General features: G+C 38.8%; 1 protein-coding gene across 2 annotated transcripts in view; it reads right to left on the bottom strand.

Moving 5' to 3' along the window:
• UNC13B (unc-13 homolog B) overlaps window positions 1-26,834 on the bottom strand; it is a 219,152-nt gene that overhangs the window by 90,206 nt on the left and 102,112 nt on the right. For both annotated transcript variants that reach the window (XM_005683832.3, XM_005683831.3), the window contains exon 8: window positions 13,703-13,937. In XM_005683832.3, coding sequence (XP_005683889.2) covers window positions 13,703-13,937 — 235 coding nt within the window. The remainder of the gene's footprint in view (window positions 1-13,702; window positions 13,938-26,834) is intronic.

Genomic DNA, 26,834 nt, shown 5'->3' with positions numbered 1-26,834 from the left:
TTTCACCCCATAGCAGTAGGAGAGGTACCAGGCTACTGTGCTGAGTAGTTCCTAACACACAATCTCCAAAGTATTTGACCAACTTCTTTGGACTGCTTTGGGCCAGTGTTCAAGGCAGCACTCTTAAACTGTCCTGTATGGTGCTTCCTCTTAGGAGAAATAATAGTACACTTTGCAATTCATGGGGTTGCAAAGAGTCGGACACGACTGAGCGACTGAACTGAACTGAACTTGCAGCTGGACCCTGTACACTGCTCTACCATAGAGCACAATGCTCCACAGCAAATGACAGCCCTGAGCTCCTGGGAGACTCTACCAAAAACACCTAACAAACACCAGTCTCATGGGTGATAAAATTCAGAAACTGCAAGAAGCTATGGAAATCCATATGGAATAGGATATACAGTATAGATTATTCCAAGCCATCCTTTGCATTTTATATTCTACTTAGTAATCTCATTGCCACTGGAGAAAGCATCTTAGAAGACTTGGAAAAGCAAAGCAAAGTAGATCTCTCCCAGCTATTACAGATATAAGTGTTCAAGGCCCAAGGAAGCATTCAAGCCTATCACATGGCTATAATTATTAATAATATATGCCACTCAATGACTTGCTGCCTCTTCTTGCCCTCCCTTCTCCCTTCTACATTATTCAAGGCAGAGCAAGCCAGAGTAAGTAAATCCCAGAATTTAGCCTTTCCTTTAAGCAGGAAGCGCATTGTTCCAATAAGTGAATTATATTTGGTAGAGAGAAGAGATGACAATATCCACATATTATTTCTTGTTACTTAATGCCTAACATGAAGCTCAGGTGCTGGGAAAGACACAAGGAGGATAAAAAGCAGGCTATGGTTAAGCTACCACTAAGTCATTGCATCATAAATGGTCAATTCCTTAAAATCATTTATGATGCTTTAGTTGAGAACAGGCCTTTTGCTGGTCTTTGGTTCCTTGATGTCCAGCAGAGTAATTGGCTGCTGTACATTTGAAACAGAGCCAGTGCTAGCAGGCTCTGCCTCCTCTTCATGTGTTTCTGGTTGAAGTAGCTCAGAGACAGTGCAGTGTTCTTCCTCATGATTCTCTGAAGGACAGATATCTTTGGTATCCTTGTCTTCTCCAGATGCTGGGATTTCTTGCTGGTTTTCCACTTCTCCAGGCCTTGAAAGCTCCTGAGTACATACACGTTGCCCAGCCCCCAGCTGCTCGAAGGTCCCAGTGGGCTGAGCCTTAGCTGGCTCAGCACAGGCCCCAGACATTTGAAAAGACTCCAAAGTTTTGTCAGTCTCACCAGATTTAAGGTCTTGATCACTGCTTATAACCAAACCTGGAGAGGAGGATTCTGCAGGCATTTGTTCAGAGTCCCCTTTGTTCTCTTTCGGCCATGGAAATGAAAGATCCAGCTTCTTTCCAAACCTTAGTTTTGAATCGCTTGCCACTACACTACTCCCCTTCCCCTCACTACCTCCCTCAAAGAGAGTTGACAACTTCTTAAAACTGGACATTAAACCAGTCTCTGCTGCTCTACTGCCAGTGGAGGAAGGTGAGGAAAAGAAAGAGCTCAGTGATTTCCCGTAGTCAGCAGCAGAAGATGGGAAATGGAGCTTTGGCCAACTGGTCACGTTTGGGATTGGCTGCTCCATTTCCTGAGGGACTGCAGGTGAGTCTTTCTGGGCATCAAGTATCTCACAATGTTCTTTGGCACAAAGCACAGGTTCCTCCAGTGGAGGGTGAGAAATGTACCCTTGGGTTTCCGGTGTGGCACTCTGGCTGACACTTGCCTCACTGAATAGCGCTGTTTCTAGTGAACTGGCTGCCTGTAGCTCTAAGAAGTCTTGGTTTGCGGAGATGGATTGCATATCTGGCTCTGGCTCAAGAGGAAGAGGTGGCTGAACTGGAGGAGGAAGCTCTTTGGCAATCCAGGTAGGATCTGGATGCAACTGCATTGGCAATGGGATATGCTCTGCTTCCAATGATGCCTCTGTGTCCATAGCCTGCAGCATCCCCATGTCTCCTTCATCGCTCAGAGACAATACTCCTTGCCCAGTATCATCCCCTGAGACAGAAGATGTACCCTCAATTGTTTCAGAATGTTGGGGTTCTGGAATATTGTCTGGAATATTATTGTTTTCCATTTCAGTTGTTAATTTAGGATCATCTGTCAAGGTCTCCAAGTCTGACTCTGCACTAACCACTGTCATTCCACAGTCACTGACCATAGATTCTGAATTGAGTGCTCCCAAGGTAACTTCTTTACATAAATTTTCTGGAGGTACTGACCCTACAGTATCTTTGAGACTACCATTTTGAAGCAATGCAGTAGCTGCAACAGATGATTCTTGTTTGCATGTCTCTGGTTTGGGACTTTTAAAAATTCCAAATAACTCACCTTTGAGAGGCTGAGATGCTGTACCAGAAGAAAGAGAGAAAAAAGAATTTTTCTTTGGAGGTTTAGGAGAAGAGAAAAGTCCGGAGAACGTTTTGGGAGGTTCAATTAAGGACCCAGAGAAAGATTTCACTTTGGTCACAAACCCTGAAAGCATTTCTACTGAAGAGTCCAACACTGATTTGTCTTCCTCTTTATCTGCACCTTGACTCTGGAGGTGCCATGTACCTCCTGGCTCCACAGAGGAAGAAGTTGGCTCCAGGATCTTTGTTAAGACCTCATCAGGGGCCTTTTCTAATGGCAAATTCAACGGATCACTAGTAAATCTTTCATTTTGGTGGGAGTTAGTACAAGTGTCTAAATTGTTGAGCTTTTCAACCAAATGGCTATCACGGGAAAAAGAGCTGGTCAGTGAGTCACTCATGGATGCTTCTTGTATAAAAGCTTCTTCGTGGGTAGATATCTCAAGGCTCTCTGGACCAATGAGCAGTGTTTCAGTCTGTGCCTGAAATCCTGGTGAATGAGGAACAATGTCTTTTTGTGATTGATTTGTCTGGAAATCTGAAGATGTCCTTGGTCCATTACTGGAACCTAGTTTTCCTGGATCTTTCTCCTCTACATTGAGCTCATCTGCAAGGGAGATCATCTCAGTGGTGTTGCTAATGGAAACACAAAAAGCCACTTGCTGTTCATGAACTACTTCCTGGACCATGCTATCTCTGTTGCCATTAGAACCTTCTTTAGTTATTGTACCACTCATGTCCACAAAAACACTTGGCTTCTTACAGGGCTGGGAAGTCACTGGAGCAGTAGTTGAAAGGTTCTGTTTGTTCCCAGGACTCTGCTGCTTTTCATCCAGAAAAGACAAGTTGAAGAAACTGAAAGAGCTTTTAGGAGAGGCATCCTTCTTGCTGCCTGAGTTAGCAGTGGGGAAAAAGGAAGGAAGTGTGAATAGCCCTTCTGCTTGAGATTTGGTTCTGGGTAGAGCAGTAGAGGCTCTGTTCTCAGATTTTTCAGATCCAGTCAGGAAAGAAAATATACTCTTTCTTGTTGGCAATTCTGGTTGGGAGGGAGATGTTGTGGCAGTTGAAAAACTGTGGTCTTTGTCAGAAAACTGATCTTGTTCATTTGAATTTCTTCTGCTCGGAATATCTAAAGATATTTTATCACTTCTTGGGACTTCTGTCACTATAGACCCACCACTGGTTTCTACTGAAGAATCTTTGGAAGAGTCTTTGAAACCTGTTGAGAAAGATGAATTTGGTGACTTGTAGGTTAGGTGGTTTCTGGAGGGTACCTCTTCTTCAGTCAAATGATCACCCTTGATGTCCTTAATTGCTGGTTCCTTTAGCTCACTGTCATCAATGGTAGTCTGCTTGTTCAGACCTCTAACTCGAACTTTCCCTTTAGAGGAAACTGGTGCAGCAGGGAAGTTCCCAATATCCTGTCTAGCTAGATGTGTGGCATCAGGACTAGACTTGACCTCTTCCTTATTAGTCACTGAAGAAACAGCCACATTTTCCGTTGTTTGTATAGGAGACATACTGCTTTTAAAGAAATCCCCTAGAGTACCAAAAAAATTTGAAACACCAGGAGATTCATTCTTTTCCTGAGATGATATCTTTCTATTTTTATCATTATTCTTTTCTAAACTTGGTGATCCTTCTTTATTTACTTGGGTTTTAAACAGGTTCAGAAATCCAGATGACTGCTTTTCATTTGCCGCTGCACTTACTGAAGGGTCTTCTTCCCGGCCAAAGAGCTTCAGTGCGCTTTTAAATAAAGTTCTCTCAGGCTCTTTGGAAGATTGGTCCTGGGGAGGCTTACAGTTCTTGTGTTCATCCCTACTAAGCTGTGATACACGGGAAGCTGAAACAGAGTCAGCTGTAATCATCTTGTCATCTTCTATATCTGAATTATCCTGAGGAGTTGTTTGGCTTACCTGAAAAACAGGTTTTAACAAACTTTGCTTTTTCACATGTATGCTTTTATTTAAAGGGGATTCTTTCTTCATATTTTTAGTGAATTCTAGTTGCTGAACACTGGATACTATTTGTCTCTCTAAATCCTTCTTGAGAAGACTTTCTTCCTCATTTTGAGAGTTACTCTCTAGTTGCTTACTTGAGATTAATAACTGAAGACTGTCATTTGTTATCTCTGCTAAGTTTGACTGCTGATCTCTTTTCTCTGTGGCTGATGACTTTAAGGTTTCACTCTTCTCAAAATTCAAAGTATTTCCAATTGAAGCACCCAAAGCAGAAAATAACGAAGTCACTTTGTTTAATGATGACATCTCTTCTGTTTGCTGTGGGATGTTAGCCTTATTTTTAGGAAATGTGTTAGTCTTACCTTCTGAAGAGGAAGCTTCTTCAGAAGAAGACTGGATCCAATGGAAACTAGAAAGGTTAACTGATGAATCCTTAGAGAGAGGCTGATGTTTATCTCCCTTTATAATTTCATTTTTATTTAAGACATGATTACCAATAGTTTGGGGCTGATTTCTGAGATCCAATATACATTCAGAGTCTTCAGAACCACATGGCCTTTCTTTAAAAGCTACAAAATTTCCTTTAGACTTTTGATTATAGCCTGAAAAATCTAATGGTTGATTCCTTTGGTCATAATCTGACTCAAGTACTTGTGAAAAGGTTCCTAAATTTAGATACACTGGTCCCTCACTTCTTGGCAAAACTACAGATAAATCAAGTGGGTCATCATCTGGTTCCTCTTCAACATACCACAGTAATTCATCTTCCTTGTCAAGTACTTTAAAACTGTAAGCAGAAACAGTACAATCATCCAACATAATACTTGACAGATCATTTGTCACATTTTGTAAGTCACAATTCAAACAGTCTTCATAAGAAAAATCAGGTATAAATAAATATGCATACTGCCCAGTAGAATCGGTAAGGAAAAAATAGATATATTGGCCATCATGAAACATAAAATATCCATAATCACCATCCTCTGATGGCCACCACATTCCATTTTCAAGACATGACAACCACTCCTGATATTCATAACCAACACTTGAAAAAATAAAGTTTTCATCCATTCTTGATGAATCTAGATCAACTATGGGGCGTGTACTCTTCTCATAACCTGAAGAACAACTTAAGTCAATGGGTAGTTCTTCTAGTGAATTCTTAGTCTCATTAATTGGAAAATAACAAGAACTTCCATATAATGAGTTAGCTGCCCACATATCACCTCTTAATAAGTAATCTTCATTAAATGCTAACTGGTTGAATGATTCATATGGTAAGTCACACCAAATGACACTGTTTGGATTTGTTCTCTCCTCCAAGATATTTGCATTTTGATCCTTTTGGCAAAAGTTTATTGCTGAGTTTTCTGAGTCAGGCCACAAGAAATCATCGGTTGGTGGAAATGTATTTTGATTCAACACATAATATACTGGCTGAATTTTTCTGGAACTCGTTGAGAAATCTTTTATATCAGAATCCCAGTCATAAGAGAAAGGACTGTCCATGTCTTCAAAAGACTGATAGTGGTTTGAATGACTAAGAATATTAGTATTTAATATAGGTGAAGTTGACTTGTTAGAATTCTCATGTAGTTTTGCCTCAAGAACATGATGTGGTATTTGCCTCATAGGCAAAGATTTCTCTGATAGGTCCTGCTGTGCAACTGGAGTGCATTGAAGTACACTGTTTGCAGAAGAGGGGCAATTCTTTTCACTTTGCTGGTTTTTCCACGTAGGAGGGCAATGATTGTCAACCCCAGCATCAGATAATGGAATGTCTTCTTTAGGTAAAGTCAAGCATCTTTTTATAAAGCCAGAAGTTTCTTGTTTTTCATGATTCCTCTGGTTTTCAGAAATCACACATGAAGTAACAGGGATCTCATCCGAGGATAAACGTTTAGTTCCATTCAAACCTTTTAGGTCACCTAAAGACATAGACTTTGCTTCATCTGGTTTAGAATCAGTCATACTGCTACTGGATATCAAGTTAAATATTCCAGAGAATAAGCTTGAGGTATTACTCCTGTGAGGAGAGTCATCTTTTTTCACGTTTAATTCTTGTTGATTAGACAAGTTTTCTAAAGAAGAAAACTTGTTAAACAGGCTAGAAAAGAGTCCTCCTTGGGTTCTTTTCTCAGAAGCTTTGTCTACAAGTTTGGCATCACTCATTTCATTAACCGAGGTGGGTTTTGAAATGGTAGAACTAACTGCTAATGAAGAGTCTGGTACTGTTAAGGATGTCACTTGTGTAAGAGCCTTACTTTCTTCTAAAGAATCTAAAGGTATATGTTCTTTGGACATATCTCCAGGAATGTTTAAGGTATCTCTCTCACAGTTCTCTACTGCTGTGTGGTTACTTGAGTTTAATTTCTCTATACTCCCAAATTTCCCAAGATTACTATTAATATTTGGAGCCGAATCACACTTTATTTTAGTAAGTGTGGCATCTTCAGAAGTATTTATTTGGTCACTCTCATTAGATGTCTTTATATCACCAAATTTCCTTAGATTACTATGAATATCTGGAACTGAACTAGATTTTATTGAACTAAGTTTGGCATTTGCACGGCAGTTTCTTTGGACTTCTTCATCAGTGGTTACTGCTGAGCCACGAAAACTCTGGTCATTGACAGTTTTATGGCTGTCAGTGAAAGAAAATTTAAACAAAGGGAACACGCTTCCTTTCTCTTTTAAATCCTGCTGCTTTTCAGAATGACTAAGAACTTTGAGAAATGGAATATGTAATTTTCCACTAAAGGGAAAGGAACATCCATCTTTCTTAGGGTCCCTTTCCCATCCATCTTCTTCCAACTGGTGAATTTTCATAGAGTCTGACAAAGTCTCCTTTGAACAGGCCTCAGGGGAAGTGAGCAAAAACTGGCTAAAAGATTTTCTGAGTGGTTCCAGGAAATCATCACCAGTAATTTTCTTCCCCTCTAATGGCTCTGAAGATGCCTCTTTATTTACAGTTCCACTCCCAGCTACACAGGGATATGCCAAAGTATCCTTGACACATATTTTTGGTTGCTCTGGTAACACAGACAGATCTGTACCAGGTTCTCTTTCCAATAGATTCACAACATCATCTTTCTTACTTGCAGAAAGAGCTGAGTTAGAAGGTTCAAAGGCTGAGTTAGAAGAAAACAAATCCTCACTTAGGGGCATTTGGTGGTGGGGAGTTTCTCCATCACTCCTATTTAAAGTGACAATGCTACTGTCATTGCCAAGGGTGTCTTCCCCTTGATTTGACCCCAAATCATATGCAACAAAGTTTTCCTTTCTTGTTGACTTGTTCTGGTCATCATCGTTTTTGGTTTCATCCTTTTCCGAAAAAATCTTTAATGGATTTAGCATGCTGAAAACAGACTTTATAACCGAACTCTGACTCTGTGGAGCTGAGTCCCTTCCAATAGTTTCCATTGGATCCTGAGAGTTTAGATTTCCAGTTGTACTGTCCTTGTGCTCATTTTCAGAAGTTCTGTCCACTTTGCAAAAGTCCTTATTGTCAACTGTTTGAGAAGATATCAGAGACGGAGATCGTATGGAAAGATCATTCTCTGATACTGACCTGGCTCTGGGTCTAGATGGCGAATTACTCACCCCTGTTTGATTGAGAGTTTCTGTTTTCTCTGGAACTAAATGAACCAGCTTTTCCACAGAGGTTGTTAGATGCTTTGTGCCTGAACCCACCTTTTCTGAGAGTGAACTAAATAAAGAACCAACAGCACATTTCACTCCATTCAGCTCAGGGAAAGAGATGGCCTTGTCCTTATCGTTCTTGACAAGGTTTGAAGATTGTATTTGATCCTCAGGGATTTTCTTTTCTGCATTATTAATAGTACTATTATGTTTAAGTGTTTTTTTAGTTTCTGAAAGGGAACTAAATTTATTAATCTCCTCTTCCTTCTCTGCTAAATATTCTGACACTGTTTCTACCAAACACTGAAGCTCATCCATTGTATCAACATAGCCCTCCTTGGGTTCCTCAACACAGGAAGAGGTCATCTCTTTCGTGGGGCACTCAGACACATCTCCAAGTGTGTCTGTATCACAATTCATCCTTTGGGATGGGAATGAAGGATTCGCTCTATAATATTCTTCTGGAAAACCTCCAATATGATGGACATTGGATGGATGACATGTTGGTGAGAGTAAACCTTCCTGCTTATCAGAAACAGGAGAACCCAGAAGTTCATCAGAAGTACTGCTGGTAGAATCTTCAAGAATATCTAATGGAGTGAAATCAGTAACATGCTGGTTTAAATCAGATGACTTTTCATAGTTCTTCAAACAACCAGGAAGACCAAAATCATGATTATCTAAGTCAGTGGCCCATTTGCCACTCTTAACCACAAATCCATTTTTGTAGGGATGCAAAACTGTGAAGTTTTGTTCCTTCTTTTCAGTGTGGCAAAAGTCACAATTTCCAGTGTTAGGGTATGTACTTTGGAAGTTAGTCTTAGTTCCTGAATTATCATCATATTGTCCTCTTTCACTGTCTTCAAAATGACTATACAAGGGTGTTTTTTTCCTTCTCCTATCTATTGTATCATATTTCTGAGGATATCTGGAGAAAGCAGGCATTTCAAACTTAACGTCATAATTAAAGGCAGCAGAGAATTCTTGGCTTTGAGATGGTGCCCTTTTTGAATTCTTGTACTTTGGTTGTATTTGTTGGTTGTAATATTTATCAGTTTTCAAAAGAGTTCTCACTTCTTTTACCTCTGCTTCCTTTAAGTTTATGTTACTGTCTTCTAGAAACTCTTGAGACATTTCCCCCTCTACCTCCTCATATATACATTCTTGCTCTTCATAGTCAACATCAGAGAAAGATGAAATAATTCTAATTTTGTCATTTTGAGCCTGAAAGCCTTGTCTGATGTAAAGAGAAAAATGGAGGAATAGTAAGGCAAGAAAAAAAAAGGAGAAACAGGGAAAAGAAAAAAAAATTGTAAGATTTAGTGCATATTCAATGAGAAAACTAAAATTAGTAAAATTATCTGTCTGATAAAAACCATTCAGACTGAAAAGATATAAGGAAATCCATACATTCTTAATTCAGCATTATAACAACATAGTCAAAAAGTTTTTTCCACATCAGAGAAAGACTACCTGTAACAACTTTAAAATACTTCACCTGCTACTTAGGATCCTATTGTTTCCTAAGAAAGAAATAGGCAAATAATAAGAATATGTTCCATCAATATTTAGAATGTATTTATAATGCCAAAGTTTAGAACTGTTACATATCCCATGAACATATATCAAGGGATATCAAGAAATCTAAATTTGCTGATGAATTTGGGTCTGAGAAGCCACCAAGCTGTTAACTTGCTGTAGGTTGTATTTTAGGCAGTATAGCCAAGAATATGGTCAAACATAGTACTTTTAAAAAGAAAAATATGTAGAAAATAGAATAAAACTTTTTGACTACCATAAGTCAAACCTTGTCACAGTACCAAAAAGAGAAAATTATTTAAAGTATCAAAATTTGTCATTTGTGAAACCTAAAGGCTATATGCATTGAGGATCACAGTGAAACAAACATATTTTGCATACTGATTACAGAATCAGAAGCTACACATTCAACTTCGGTCAGTGAATACAGAAGACAGCCGACCTTTCTTTCACTTAAGTTAAAGACTGCCTATTTCCTGTGTACCGAGGTGGGGGTGTAGAGAAGGCCTGCAGACTAGGAGTTTGTCAGCTCAGTGTGTTCTTCTATAGATCTAACATCTGATAGCATTTATTTAGGAAACAAACCACATCAAAGTGTCACTTAGCCACTAAAGAGCCATCAAGAGTGAGACAGATATTTTTTTGACACCCCTCAACACTAGAGATATGCTTAATAGCTCACAAAGTCCAACACCATTGTCAAACCTCCAATTATGCATTTTTACATAATATAAATACATTTCCCATTATTCTGGTTATTCCCATTATTTGGTTGAGTGAGGGAAACCAATTTATACATACATATATATGTGTGTGTGTGTGTGTATATATATATATATATACACACACACATAAAATATGCAGTTTCATTACTCTCAGATATTCTGAAAAAGTCAAACTAATTAACTCCATCCTAGAAGAAGTCTTTATCATTGCAACATAAATCAGTCAATAGCCATGGCTGTGGTAATAGAAACTATTTATTTTTACATTTCTAATTTACTGGAGGGTACTACAAACTGTTGATTCAATCAAGGATTTTAAATTCTTCCTTAAAAGCTTTAACTTAAGGTCTTAGACTATTTCCAAGAACTTAATATTTACAGTAATAGAAGTTTAAAAACCAAACTAGTGGTACAATTTCTTCAAAAAATTTTTAAAGAAAAATCAAGTCAAAAATTTAAGTTAAAAATGTCTGTAATACAAGTTGACTTAAAAATCATGTTAATGTTTCCTTTGCTGGAGATGCTAAAATATTTACTCTTTAATCTCATTTCATATACTGATATAGAAAACTAATCAAATTTATATGTGATCAATTAAAGAAAAATTTTAGGAAAAAAATTTACAACTTAAAGTACAGCACTAATGCTCTTCCAAGTGTTACTACAGCAGTGATAACAAGGTAATGATCAGGTAAACTACATATTCTTCTGGGCAACTGCAGTCATAATTCAAGTTGATGTGCCATTATTATTGCTGGCCTACACACTCAACGCTTAATACAGAGGGGAAAGAGAGCCAAAACAATTTTGTTTTTGCTATAGTTTTTTCTTAAATAAAATATAAATAACTAAAACCAAATGAATAAAATAAGCAATTAATAAACCAGCAAGAAGTAGGGACCAACTTCAGTAGGATTCCTGCCACACTTCTTTTCAGAATTAAATTGTGAACAGTAAGAATTCTACATGATAAAATGTTACTGAAAATACTCTCAGAGATGACAGTAAACAGAGTTAGATGTTGTCTAGCAGGTATATGACCATCTGAGGTTCAGAATATTTACTCACCAGTTTGAAATGGTGGGGAAAACTCTCAGATCATCCTATAATATAGTCAATTTTAGCAACCAAAATTATGAGCTAAATTAGAGTGGTTTTTCAAAAAACTAACCTCCAACCAGTGAAATCTTGATTCAGGAAACAATTATCAATGGACGCTAAAATCAATAGATAAACTGTTGTTGAAAAAAAAGAATATATTCACAATCTCAGGTATCATCCCAGAGATCCACAATTACAAAGAAGAAAGGTAACTTTACATTAGAGAAATCTGGTATACATACCAGATTAATCCAGAAACCAAACTAAATGTCAACAATAATGAGACAACGTAAAATGTGACTGCTGATGCACTGTGAAGGAAACGTCTATGTAGTGTTTATGTCAAACATATTTAACCTGATTATAAATTTGAAAAAGCAATCAGACCACACTAAATTAAGAGGCATTCTCAAAACTGGTTTGGACTCTTCAAAAAATGTTAGTGTCTCAAAAGATTAAAAATAAAAAAGTAAGGGAATTTTGTGAGATTATAGGAGACTACAGAAATAGGGAAATCACATGTAAGGCATCACACTCTTTAACTGGATCCTGCATCAAAAAGAAAAAAAAATATATATATATAGGAGAAGGAAATAGCAACCCACTCCGGTACTCTTGCCTGGGAAATCACATGGACAGAGGAGCCTGGTAGGCTACAGTCCATAGGGTCGCTAAGAGTCATAGACGACTGAGAGATTTCACTTTCACTTTTCACTTTCATGCATTGGAGAAGGAAATGGCAACCCACTCCAGTATTTTCACCTGGAGAATCCCAGGGACAGAGGAGCATGGTGGGCTGCTGTCTATGGGATCGCACAGAATCGGACATGACTAAAGCAACTTAGCAGCAGCAGCAGCATAAAGAACATTATTGGGACAACTGAAAAAATTTAAATATGGTCTAGATGTTAAATAATATTGTATCTTTACATTTCTTTGAGTGTGATCATAATATTATGGTTATGTAAAAGAAAGTCCTTTTTCTTGGGAGTTATGCGCTGAAGTACCTCCTGGTAAAGTAACTTGGTATCTGCAACTTACTTTCAAATGGTTCAGGAAAAAAGAAAATGCATGTGTGGTACTTCCCTGGCAGTCCAGCGGTTAGGACTCCATGCTTTCACTACCAAGCACATGGGTTCAATCCCTGGTTGGGGAGCTAAGATCCCACAAGTTGTAAGGCATGGCCAAAAAACAAAAAAATGTATGTGTATATGAATATATATTAGAGAGAATGAGACAAAGTAAACATGACAGAATGTTAATACAACTAACGAATCTAGGCTATATGAATATATGAGAAGTATATATTATTTCTCTAAATTTTAAGTATGATTTTTTTTAAGTTTGGGGAAGAGTAGGGAGCATATATGTATGTATTTGCTTTTATGCTTTTAAGTATATGACAATGGTCTATGGAAGTGTGCATAAGAAACAAGGGTGGTAGAGAACGAGGAGGCAAGAAGAGGCAATAGACGAAGACAAACAGGTGTGGGTGGGTAATTCTTTGCTGTGTATTATTTTGTACCTTAACATACTTAGGCTGCCGTCTATGGGGTCGCACAGAGTCGGACACGACTGAAGCGACTTAGCAGCTTACAGCAGCAACATACTTTCACATTAAATGTTTTATGTATTTAAGAAATTAATAAAAAACTTTTTTTTTTAAGTTCCAGCAAAAGTACTGAATCTGCTATAGTGAGATTATATTGGTTTTCTTCTGACATTCCCAGGGAAATATTTAGGTAGGATGAATTACCCAAGCATTTAACAACTGTGATTTTTTTTTTCAATCTTAATGAAAGGTATATCAAAGTCACTGGGCTGGGCAGAGAGGTGAGCAGGTTTTTTTCAGCCATCTACTCCAAGTGTGTCTGCCCTCACCTGCTAATAATAAAGAAAAACTCTTACTGATGGATATGCATAAATGTGGGCTTCCCTGGTGGCTCAAGGCAAAGAACCTGCCTGCAGTGTGGGAGACCCGGGTTTGATCCCGGGTTTCAGAAGATCCCCTAGAGAAGGAAATAGCAACCCACTCCAGTATTCTTGCCTGGGAAATCCCATGGACAGAGGAGGCTGGTGGGCTACAGTCCATGGGGTCGCAAGAGTTGGAGAAAACTTAATGACTAAGCTACCATCCCATGCATAAATGTGAATTTTATAAAGAAGAGGGGAAAATAAAGACTGAGATTCTACATAAAATGGCTGTAGGTTGGTCCACCATACTGCTAAAGTTCCTCTATCACCTCAAGTACCCAAATCCTTGATGTCAGTTGCATCCTGGGACCTGCATACTAGGAAGAGAAAGCGTTTTGTTCCCAACACCCACCTGAGGGCCCGCCGCTCTGGATAATCGAGGTCATAACTTTGCACAGAGTCATTGCAAGAGTCCCGGGAACTGCCCTGAAGCAGCAGCTGCTGTGGCAATCGCACAGGCACTGGGAACTGGTGCACAGAAGCGTTGGGCTGGGCAGTTGTATGGTAAGGAGGCGGGATGCTATTGCTGGTCTCACTGCGATAGTCACTATCTCGGTCATCCACGGCACTGTCAGGATCTTCGAAAGCTGTGGAATAAGCACAGTCAATCAAAATATCCCAGCTTGATTCGGTTCTCTAGAATGCTTTTCTGCTTCCAACACAGGGAGCCAAAAGCCTGAGCCTTGAGAACAAGAGCAAGCTGAGCTGCCCATGAGCGTAGTGACCTTAAAGTCATGCAAAAAACTGTCTCAATACCCACAAGTCTCTCTCCTTCTCTAACAAGATAAGACAGCTGGTTTAATTTTAGTGCTGATTCTCAGAGGAGTTCCAAGTGGCATCTCCCCAATGCAGAATTTTCTGGAATTCTGTTTCTCTAAGCTACTGTAACCCTAATGAAAACCTGCTTTTAAATGTCTTAAATAGATTCTGGTGCTCCACTATTATCAAAATAGGGCAAAAGGAGAAGAAACAGTTTCTTCATCTCTTGGAAAAGCGAAATTTTTGTTTAAAGTTAGCATGATGTTTTTCAGACTTTAAAAATACATTGTTGAGTCAAATAAGCAGGTCCACCATTGAAAACTGGTACAGGAAATCAAGAAGGTCAAAGTCAAGACTTAGAAGTCAAGTTCTGTATGCAGCCGAGAATAGCAGCAGTCTTACTGTCTAGCTGCAACACTGTTTTTTTCTAATAATTTCTATTGAGCACCCATACCCTGGGCTCAGAATTCCCATCCCAAGCCTTCATCCCATTTCCTCAGAAGAAGAGGAAAACACATTCACTGCCAATGGGGTCTTACTAACAAAGCAGCCAATTTATCTAATAGCAGTGACTACAATTTCATAGACTTATTTCCGCTTTTCCAGTTAGTACCTGACTGGTCGCCATTTTTTTCTTGGTGTTAGCTAAAATGACCAGAGTTACAAATCTTGCTCCAAGCAAAAATCAAAATATGCAACACTGTGCTTGGAAAGGGAGTTCAACCTAACAGTGTTTTGTAGTTTATTTTCCACAGAAGCCATTTCTGACACGATACCCATATGCGTGTAATTAATAAGGTCCCATATGTTCTTTCTTGCCAAGTTTCTATTTGGCTCACAATAAGGAAAAGGAACATTCACCATCCCAAAATGTAGATACTTTAAGCAGATGATGGACTCATTTAGTAATTAAAAAGAAATCTTGGTAGCAATGTGGGCAGCAGAAGCCTCCTAATGACCATAAAATGAGGCTTTTACAATAGCTCATGTAGGAGATAAGATATATCCACACAATGGAAACAGAAGAGAGTTAATGAACTAGAGGAAGAAAAAAGACAGAAATGATAACAGTTGGGGACAAACGGAAGGTAAGAGGGAAATGGCCCCTTGGCTTCTACATCAGACAACTTGGTAGATAATCCCACTAAAAGACAGGGAACGTGAACATGTGGGTTCCAGACATCGCTCGGGGTTACAGCTGGGAGTAGGAGTAATAAGATCTTCTGAGTTTTGCCCACTTAAGTTTAAGGTAACAAAAGGAACAGGGAAGTGAGCAGAACTTCAGGGGGAAAAAAATCAGTATGAGAAAGGCTAATCTTCAAATGGTCAGGAAAAATACCAGTCAAACATGGGGAGAGAAAACACTCTGTTTACAAATCACTCTGATTACACGTTAGGAAAAAGAGACTTTGGAGGTACTGGTTTTAGACCTTGATGCATCTGTTGTGCTGACGACTAGAAAGGATCAAGGGGCAAAAACCAGTATGCCATTCAGATGTATTCTTTCTGAACTCACAGAAGGAGTAAGTGTGAAGAAGTCAGTGCTGGATTATTCATGCATACAGATGAGGGGGCAGAGGCAACCAAGGAGACAAAGCCAAAAGTCTACTTAAACTCCGGCAGGAGATTGTGCTATTAGTATATCATCCAGAGACTCAAGATGGGAGTCTCCAAAGCAGCACAGTGATAGACAATCCTGTTGACTATGAGGCCAGGAGAGGGTAGCTCAGCCAGAGTTAGGAGCCCAGTATCCTGAGCCAGAAACTATGTGGAGAGACCCTTCCTCACTGCATCTGACCTATGACTCCTGACCTATGACTCCTTAATAATGATCGGCTTTATTTTGCTAAGCTAAGGGGAGGGGTATTCCACAACACCCCTAAAGTCTGACACATTTCTGTGCTGAAGGAATAAAGGGCAAATAAAGCAGAAGCAGGGAGCAGAAGAAAAGAGGGTATGAAAAATAGGAGGAGACTGGAGAAAGGCAATACAAGGAAGTGAGGTGAGACAAAGAATAGGAGCAGAAAAAAGGGTGGTCAAGGGCAAAAGCCAGCTTTTCTCCCCCTACACCATCCCCAATTTTCTTAGAAAGGAAATATCCTGGCACCACCAAAGCTGATTAGAAACTGAAAAGGGAAATTACGGAAAAGACTTGAGTGAAAGCATCGTGCTTTCAGTGTCCCAGCAATGATTTCTTACTGGATCTACCTGCTACTGCACAGAACCATTTCACCTAGAACAGAAAACTTCTGGTTTCCCTGAGAAAGAGACACTGAGAACAGGTTTGGTTATTCAGCTTATGGAGGACTTGTGAGCTAGTCTGAGGGCAAAAGTTGAAAAGCCCTTTGAAATTAAAAGGCTGGGAAATTTTACTCATTCAAATATTTATTGAACGTCCACCAGCTGCAAGGCTAAACAACACAGAAGACTTGGATTATAGAGTCAGTCTAATAGGAGAGAGAAAATATGGATACAGATACAAGGAAGTATCTATCATGAGAACAGTATAAACCAAATGCTATATGAGTTGAAGGTTGGATCACTTCCCGTTAAAATGAACAGGGAAATCATTAAGGAAGTTATGACTCTGAAAGACTGGTGGGTTTTTAACAGGTGAAGATGTGGGTGAGGGGAAATGCCTTTTAGAATCTGGAGAAAAGCAATGGCATGAGTAAAGGTCCAATGATGGGAAAGGATATATATATATATATATATATATATATATATATGTGTAAAAGGTCATATATATTTTGGGTCATATATATTTTTAAAGGCTATGTATATATTTTTATGAAACATTTTATAGCTCATTTAGCAAGTACATAAAAGGACATGAAAGGGAAATGACAGAAATAAACATGGAAGAGTAGGCTGGGACAGAGATGAGCCTCAGGCAGACAGTAGGCACTCAAAACTGAATGATGTATTGAACAGTGAGGTTCTCCAGTATGTGGTGCTCCTGGATTGAGTCCCCATCTTTAAATCCAGAATATAGGCAAAACTTTATCAGAGAAGGAGTGAAAATTCAAACTTTTTTTTCATGGCTTACTTCTTTCTATTCGAAAACCTTAATAATCCGAGCTCTCTCAGGCTGTGTTTGCATAGTTTCCTGGTGCAAATACTCAGGATTCAAATCATAGGAAGTACGTACTCCATGAGAAATTATAGTGACAGAACAAAATTTGGCCCCTCTTAGCAACTACTGGATACCTAATCACTGAAACTCAATCAACCTGTCCACCTCCTGTCGGCCCAGGTAACACAGCCAGTAATGCCAGCCTAGGGCTGTGACTCTTGCTAGAATGAACTCTCTTAAGTTCTTAGAGAGAGCCCACTCTCTAAGCTCAAGAACAAAGGTGGCCTCTAGCCTAGCTAGATTGCTTCAAGGAAAGGCAAATCATGTCCCCAGCCTCTTGTTCACATCACAAAACCAATGACCTCTCCTAGAATGAAATTTCTCCTGCTAGTCATTGTGCCCCTTAGCTAAAAGGCCAAAGGAGGGGCTGATGGCACTTGTCTCTGCGGAAGATAAATCAGGAGGTCCTGTCAGGATTATAATTGAAACTTTGAAATTTCTCCATCTCTCTCTCTGTGTCTCTCACACTCACACACACACATACACAAACATGCATGCACATGCATAGACAAAGTCTTCAGGAAATCAGCCTGAAAGGATATAACTTTCCACTGCAGCAAATTCTCTCCTGGGCTTCAAGAAGGGGAAGAGGAGGGATTGGCATTATATATGCTTATATGCATGAATATCCAGCCTCAGTCAGAGGGAGTATGTTAAAGGGTAAAATTAAGAAAATTATAAGGTATTCAAATTCTTACGTACTCTGTTGGTCTCCCCAGCCCAAATAGGTCCAGTGACCTAAGAAAATCACAAGTGGTAACAAAGAAGAAGAGTGACAGAGACAATTTTAGGAAGAATTCAAAGATCATTTCCCATCTCACCAATTAGTATATACCTATCTGACTTGAGTCTACCCTATTGTATTCCATTTATTTTTCATAACATATAGACAGCATTTGCCTTCTATAGAGCATAAGACAATCTCCTTCTGGCCTAGGTGTCTCTCAGAACATCATCACCGAGGAGTTAATATATCCTTCCATATTCAAAATGAGAAAAATTTGACCTGCTTCTAAGAAACCCTTCCTTATCTCTATGTTCACCAAACCTGAGCCTACTACAATAAATCCACAAGAAACTCAGACCTGGTTACTCTGGGAAAGACAGCAATTCCCTTATTCGGGAGCAATGACATCTAATTTTTCTGCTTTCTATTGAAAATTAAAAAGCCAAAGGATGGTATTAATCTCTAGTCTTCTAATATGTAACAAAACTCTGTAGCTTGCAGGGCACTCAGATATAGCTACTTTTTTCTGAATTTTCTATAAATTTTTAATAGAGTCTGTTAAAACACAGAAGCTTCAACCAAAGAAAACTGAAAACATTTCCTACACATTTTTCCAGGTTAAAAAATTCAATATTAATTAAATGTAAATCCTATCCCACATCCAAGCTGAATTTGAGGCAACTCAAATGCAACAAAGAAATCACTAAAAATGGGCCTCAATCCCAAGAAACAAGGAACAAGTCGGCTTCATAGTTAAGAATATGGACATCGAAATCAAAGTTAAATTCTTGTGGCTCTTCCATGTACTAGTGTATCTTGAAAAAGTTATTATAGATGCTTCCTTATCTGTAATATGAGAACGATAATAATATGAGTCTCATTGGTTTCTATAAGGATTACAAGAGAAAATGCAAGTAGGGTACTTAGCACAGGTTCCTGAAAAATGGTAAGCAATTCACATTTCTTGTTGTTTTGTCATGTTGCCAGGTTTTCACTTGCTTTACAGGTTCCTAACAAATGGTAATAGATAGCAGGAAGATCAGCACACTTCAACAGCTGTAATGTCCACTAAGGGATTGATGACATCTAGGTTTAAAAGTCCCCAGAGGTCTGAGGGTGCAGCTATCTTAACTGCTTGCCACAAGACTAAAAATTCTGGAAGCATTGAATGATGCCAACACAGGCTGGTTTTACTACTTGAATTAATTCCCAATCCTGAGGAAATGAGACTATGCATGTGACACAGGGTGTTTATACCCTGAGGGTCAATTTTCTTCTTACATACTTACCTTCTTCCTACCACCTATGTCTCTTCTCAGTTTAGTGTGTGATTTAAAAAATTTTAACAATTTAACTTTCTAACCATGAAGTGGGGGTAAAAATTCTCCCAGGCTATAGCGTAGTTGCCATAGCAACTGCAACAGGATAAGTACTGTGTTTCTTTTCCAAAGAAAACTGAAAAATAATCACATGGAACTTCCAAATATGCCTATCAACTTAGATTGCTTCAGGCTGCTTCTCACTGAAACTCTGGGCTCACAGAAGGCTCTCTTGCATTGCATAGCCTCATTCTTAAATGGTCAGCAGCAGTACCTAGTAGGTGCTCAATAAATATTTCTTATGCGAATAAATCCAACATATGACCCAATCCCATCTACTGAGTCCATCTCTAAACCACGAAAATAACAGTTATGTTCTCTGACTATACAGTTCCCTATTCTCACTTCAGCCTGGTACCATTGTAAGAGAAACAACACTAGTTTAATTAGGCCAAGTTTCCTTTCCACCCCTCAAAACCACTAAAACATCACACTAGCCAACAGAACTATTACTGTGGAGAATTAGATTTTACTAGGCATTGTTGTTCAGTCGCTCAGTCATGTCTGACTTTTTGCAACCCCATGGACTGTAGCAGGCCAGGCTTCCCTGTCCTTCACCATCTCCCAGAGCTTGCTCAAACTCATGAACTTATGTCCATTGAGTCAGTGATGCCATCCAACTAACTCATTCTCTGTCATCCCCTTCTCCTCCTGCCTTCAATCTTTTCCAGCATCAGAGTCTTTTCCAATGAGTCAGTTCTTCACATCAAGTGGCCAAAGTATTGGAGCTTCATGAGTCCTTCCAATAGATACTCAGGATTGATTTTGTTTAGGATTGACTAATTTGATCTTGCAGTCCAAGGGACTCTTAAGAGTCTTCTCCAACATCACAGTTCAAAAGCATCAGTTCTTTGGTGTTCAGCCTTCTTTATGGTCCAACACTCATACCCATGCATGACTACTGGAAAAACCATATCTTTGACTGTATGGACCTTTGTTGGTAAAGCAATATCTCTGCTGTACTAGGCATAAGAACCAAGAAAAGGAGGACTGAAGTGTTCTAGGAAACCAAAATTATACATGCAAAGGCCCATTCAGTAAACTGAGGATAGTTCTAGCATGTCTGAATGAGACTCTGCAGGGTTATGAAAGAACCTGAACAAAGTGAGTCTTAAGTATTAATACATGTATGTTTAAAAATTTAGTAATGTTACTAGTTTAGAATTATTTGGAGGGTAATAGAGAGCTATTACAGCTTTTGAGCAGGGGAGAGACAGGATCAGATTTCTCATTTTAGAAAGAGAATGGTGGTACAGTGTGGCCAGAGGTTGGTACAGCAGGTAGACAGGGAGGCTGGTAAGGAGGCTATTGCACTGACCTGACAAAGGCTTGAACTAGGGAAATAGCAGAGGGAGTGGAGAGAAGTAGATACATTTATAAGATATGCTGGAGGTAAAGTCAATAGGGTTTAACAGGTAACTGAATGTGGAGAGTGGAGAAAATAAAGCCTAAATAATATTGCCCAGGTTTTTATCTTGAGTTACTGGGTGGATATGACATCATTCATTAAAAGAAATACAAAAGAGAGGAAGGTTGAAAGATGATGAATTCAGTGTTAGATACATTTATTGGCTCTGTAGTATCTATGAGACATCTCAAATGAGTATGAATGATAGACAGCTGGATATGTGAGAAAAGAGATGTGGAACAAAAGACTTGGATGTTTTCAGAGCACAAGATCCCATGAGTTACAGGAACTTTTCTTTGTCCCTTGTCATATCTATAGTGCCTAAACAGTGTCTGGCACAAAGCAGAAGCTCCACAAATATTTGTAACTGAATAGATAAAATTAAAATGTAAGTAAATAAAACAATGAGGTAGAGAGGATAGGACAAGAAAAAAAATGTATATAGGAGAAGAGGGAATCTATGGAATAGACACATTTTTTAAAAAACATTAAAAAAAAAAGAACTGACAATACAGTGTTGGTGAGGCTGTGGAGCAACCAAAACTCTCACATGTGGCTGGCAAGAATGCCAAGTGGTAGGCCACCCTGGAAAATAATCTGGGCATTTCTTATGAAGTTATACACACACCATGCAACCCAGCAGTATTCTTCCTATATATTTACCCAAGAAAAATAAAAAATCCTATATACAAATGTTTACAGCTGCTTAATTCATATTCACTAAAAACTGGAAACAAGTGTCCTTCAACTGATGAATAAATAAACCACAGTACACTGATACAGCAGAATACTACTCAGGAATAAAAAGGAATAAACTAATGACACGCATAAATGAATTCCAAATGCATTACAATAAGTGAAACAAGCCAGACCCAAAGCTACACACTATATAATTCCACTTAAATAACTTTCTGGAAAAGGCAAAACTATAGAGACAGAAAACAGATTAGTGGTTGTCACGGGCCAAGAAGGGGAGAGGCTGACTGTAAAGAGGTTAAGGGAATTTTTAGGGTTGATGGAACTGCTCTATACCTTGACTGTGGTTATGGTTACATAACTGTATGTGTTTGAAAAAACTCATAAGATTGTACACTAAAAGGGAGAATTTTATTATATGTGAATTATACACTAATAAATCTGAATTTTAAAAAAAGGAAGAGTCCACAAAGGAGCCTGCAAAAAAGCTGGAAAGGAAGAAAACCATGACAATGAGGTCCCTGAAGTCAGGAAAACAAGTTTTCAAGAAAGGAGTGAGTGGTTAACAAGTAGCAGTGCTAAAGAGTGATCAAAATAAAACTGAGAATGTGCTACTGAATTTAGAAACAAAAAAGTCACAGTAATTTTAATGACAGAAATTTTAATGAGTGAAAGCTAGAGTATAGATTGTTCAGAAGCAAATGGAAACACAAGTAGTGGAATAAAAAGACATCAAGAGATTCCACAATTCATGCGTAAAACGTGCCTCATGAGCAAGGCTGAGGGTACCACTTATCAAAGGACATTCGAGAGGAAGCAAAGTGAGAAAAGACACTGGCCACACGTGTTACAGAAAAACCTTCAAGTATGCTAAAAGCTTATTAGAAAACCAGTAACATCCTCATGTTGGACATTCACACATCAAATGAGTATCAAACTGACAATTTTAATGAATAGGCTAATGTTTCCCACCTCCCTAGAGCTTCGAATGTCTTCAAGTTCACATACTTGACAAATGAATAACCAATTACCCTCTAGCTCAGTGTTGCCTGAGGTGGCTCAGAGGTTAAAGCAGCTGCCTCCAATGTGGGAGACCTGGGTTTGATCCCTGGGTCGGGAAGATCCCCTGGAGAAGGAAATGGTAACCCACTCCAGTATTCTTGCTTGGAGAATCCCATGGACGGAGAAGCCTGGTAGGCTACAGTCCACGGGGTCGCAAAGAGTCGGACACGACTCAGCGACATCCATTCACATTCATAAGAGTAAGGCAGACTAGAAAACTAGAGCCTCCACTGTCAGCGACAGTTTATTTAAAATGTTATGAGCTCTCTTCATATATATTAGCATACCAAGTATATACATCAAGTCCAAAACCACAGAACTCTGGACATTTGAAAGCCAACACTTCAAAACTATTCCTACAATTCCTTTCTATTTTTATCTCCCATGTCCAATCTGTCAACAAGCTTAGTAATTAAGTTCATTGAAGTCTCCTTCCAACTGTCCCTTCCGGATAGGTTTCACTCTTCTTATCGAAGAACTTGTTATCTCATGCTTGAATTATTACAGATTTTGATTGGACTAAGGTCTGTCTAGTCAGCGCTATGGTTTTTCCAGTAGTCATGTACAGATGTGAGAGTTGGACTATAAAGAAAGCTAAGCACAGAAGAACTGATGCTTTTGAACTGTGGTGTTGGAGAAGACTCCTGAGAGTCCCTTGGACTGCAAGGAGATCCAACCAGTCCATCCTAAAGGAAAACAGTCCTGGGTGTTCACTGGAAGGACTGAGGTTGAAGCTGAAACTCCAATATTTTGGCCACCTGATGTGAAGAGCTGACTCATTTGAAAAGACCCTGATGTTGGGAAAGATTGAAGGCAGGAGGAGAAGGGGACGACAGAGGATGAGATGGTTAGATGGCATCACCGACTCAATGGACATGAGTTTGGGTAAACTTCGGGAGTTAGTGATGGACAGGGAGGCCTGGAGTGCTGCAGTTCATGGGGTTGCAAAGAGTCGGACACGACTGAGCGACTGAACTGAACTGAAGACCTTCTAAGGCTTTCCTGTGTCTCAGATGGTAGGGAATCCACCTGCAATGTGGGAGACCTGGGTTCAGTCCCTGGGTTGAGAAGATCCCTTGGGGAAGGGCATGACAACCCATTCCAGTCTTCTTGCCTGGAGAATCCCCATGGACAGAGGAGCCTGGCAGGCTATAGTCCATGGGGTCACAAAGAGTCAGACAGGACTGAGCGACTAAGCACAGCACAGCAGCAAGACCTTCTAATCCCTGTTCCATTCAATCTATTCAGCAGACTGAAACTAGATTAATTTTCCTAAATCTAGCTTCTAATCACTTCATTATCCTTTAAACAATATACAAGTCTTTATAAATAAGTATATTTATCTTCCTGGCTCTGGTATCAAATAAACATGAAACCCCATTGTTAACCAGTCCCCCAAAACAAAGCTTTTGTTACTGGCAAACAGATTGTCAAAGTTCCTATGCTTGCTGTACTCAGGAGATAGAAAAAGGAATGAGTCCAATTTCCCTGACCCATCCCCTAACTTCTGAGGCTGGACTATCCTTCACTTCTACTCCTTGTTGGTATAATGAAAATGATTTGAGCTTTGGAATCAAATAAACCTAGGTTCAAAGCCATCGCTTACTAGCTGTGTAACCTTAGGCTGGTTAACTTCTCTATACTTCTATTTGTCATTCATAAAGAGTGAAGAGTAATACTACTCAGATTTGCAGAAATATTGAAAATCACATATGTAGCATTTTACTACCATGCTAGACAAATGGTAATTATTCAGTAAATATTCCCTATCCTCTTGTATATAGTTGGAACCCATCCTGAAGTTCTACTTAAACAACTCTCTTTGAACAATGCTCAATGACTTCAGTACAGTGTCTTTGTTAAACAACTCTCCTTAAACAATGCTCAATGACATTAGTACAGTGTCTCTGTGAATAATCAAAATAAAAACCATCTGTTTATCTCTTAAAAAGTTAAACATACACCAACCCATATGATCCAGCCGTTCCACTCCTAGGTATTTAACAAGAGAAATGAAAACACATGATCATGTGGATGTTCATATTAATTATAATAACTGGAAACAATCCAAATGTCTATCAACAACTGAATGGATAAATAAAATGTATATACTCATGTAATAGAAGACTACTCAATAAAAAGAAACAAATTACTGATACACTGGACAAAATGGAACAATCTCAAATTCTTCGGCTGAGTGAAGGAAGCTAGACACAAAGGACTACATGTTATATGTTTCCATTTCACATAAAACTCTAGGAAATCAAATTTAATCTATAGCAATAAAAAAGCCTATCAGTGGTTGCCTGGAGCCAGGGGTGGGGAGAAGGATGAACCGCAAAGAGCATAAGGAATTGTTTAGAGATAATGGAAATGTTCTGTATTTTGACTGTGGTGGTAGTTTCACTGGTATATACATCTGTCAAAAGCAATCAAACTCTACACTTCAAATGGGTGACTCTTTTGCATGTACATTATATCTCAACAAAGTTGATTTTTTTAAAAACACTTGCTTTAGAATGTGACGTATTTTACTGCTTGCCTTCCTCCAGTGAATCCCATCTCTAGCCTAGGTTTAAGTTCTTGAGAGCAAGATCCAATCTTATATTCCCTTTATATTCCTCCCAATGCTCAGCACAGAAATCCTGTACTGAAGGAGATAACAAGTGAATAAAATCAAGTTCTTCTTAATCTTAGAAAGCGCTTTCTTTAAATTTTAAGAATTACTTGAGACTCTTGTTTAAAATGCAGATTCCTAGTCCATATTCCCGTAAATTCTAATTTAAAATGCCTGAGTGGCATGGGAACCTGCATTGGTTGTTGTAACTGCTTTTTCAATAAGCAACTTGGACTCTAATGCCAAGTGATTCTTGAATAACAATTTGAAAAACACGGCTATAGAATCTCCTATATGAAAAACACCAGTCTCCAGACTGAGCACTCTAGCACAGTGCTCCTGTGCTGAAGGATGGAGGAAGCAGCCAGATAAGCTCTCCCTTGGGCTTGAAGACCAGTTCACTGTGATCATACAGCTAACTGAAAAAATTCTACCAAGTCCAGGACCAAATAACTGGTCCCATTAATTTTAATAATTAAAAATGAATCCTCTTACCAGAAGGCAAAGCTTCTGCACTTATTCCTGTTGACTATGCTATAACATACTCACAAGCTGCTTCTGCCTACTTCATCCTGTTTCTAGTGGAAAGTGTAAGAAATCAGAAATACATTAAAGAAAATAAGGTCTATAATTATCCAACAAAACACCTCCGGACAACTATTATATCACCAATGAATAGTCCAGTGCTGGTCAATTTTTCTATGACAGTGAAATGACAAGAGATTTGAGTCCTAGACTTCAAGTGGATAGCCATCTGTCTAGAACAGCAATGACAGGACTCACCTATCAATTACTAAATTGTAGTAATTACTAGGTAGCTCACAAAGAACAATGAAGTCAAACATGGGAAATTCCTCTCTCGAGACAGTAGACTAGATGAATACCACAGAGCTTCTCTTTTCATGGAAAAACAGTAAAGAATCTATAATTAAGAAAAGTATTGAATACTTTGAACCTAACATAGGCAAATAACAAAAAGAAACTATTGACCAAACTTCCTTGTGAATATAGATATAAAAATCCAAAATAAAATATAAGCAAATCAAACACAGCATTATATTAAAAGAATACTTTTTTTAAAAAAAGAATGTTTTTTACCATAATCAAGTAGAGAATGTTGAAGGAAGGCAAAATGATTAACAGAAATTGACTAGTACATTCATCGCTATTTGTAAGTCAAAGGAAAATACCCTTGAATTACTGGATAGATATTATTAAGGGCTTCCCAGGTGGCTCAATGGTAAAGAATCCTCCTGCAATGCAGGAGACAAAGAGACATAGGTTCATTTCCTGGGTCAGGAAGATTCCCTGTAGAAGGAAATGGTAACCCACTCCAGTATTCTTTCCTGGGAAATGACAGAGGAGTTTGGCGGGCTACAGTTCATGGGGTCAACAAGAGTCAGATGTGACTTACTGACTAAACAACAACTACTAAGGTATTTTTGGTTTAAGTTTTTTTAAAAGGTTATTTTGATGTGGACCATTTTTAAAGTTTTTACTGAATTTGTTAGAATACTGCTTCTGTTTTGGTTTTTTGGCCCCAGGGCATATCAGGCTTTAGCTCCCCAACCAGGGATCAAACCCACTGCCCCTGCATTGGAAGGTAATGACTGGACCACCAGGGAGTCCCAATTAAGGCATTCTGAAACGTTCAACATCCATTCACATTCACGGTTAATGTGAAAACTATTGGGGAATAA

This window comes from Capra hircus, chromosome 8 (genome assembly GCF_001704415.2).
Source record: "Capra hircus breed San Clemente chromosome 8, ASM170441v1, whole genome shotgun sequence".
In the NCBI taxonomy this organism is placed as follows: domain Eukaryota; kingdom Metazoa; phylum Chordata; class Mammalia; order Artiodactyla; family Bovidae; genus Capra; species Capra hircus.
This window is presented reverse-complemented; position numbering and strand designations above follow the sequence as displayed.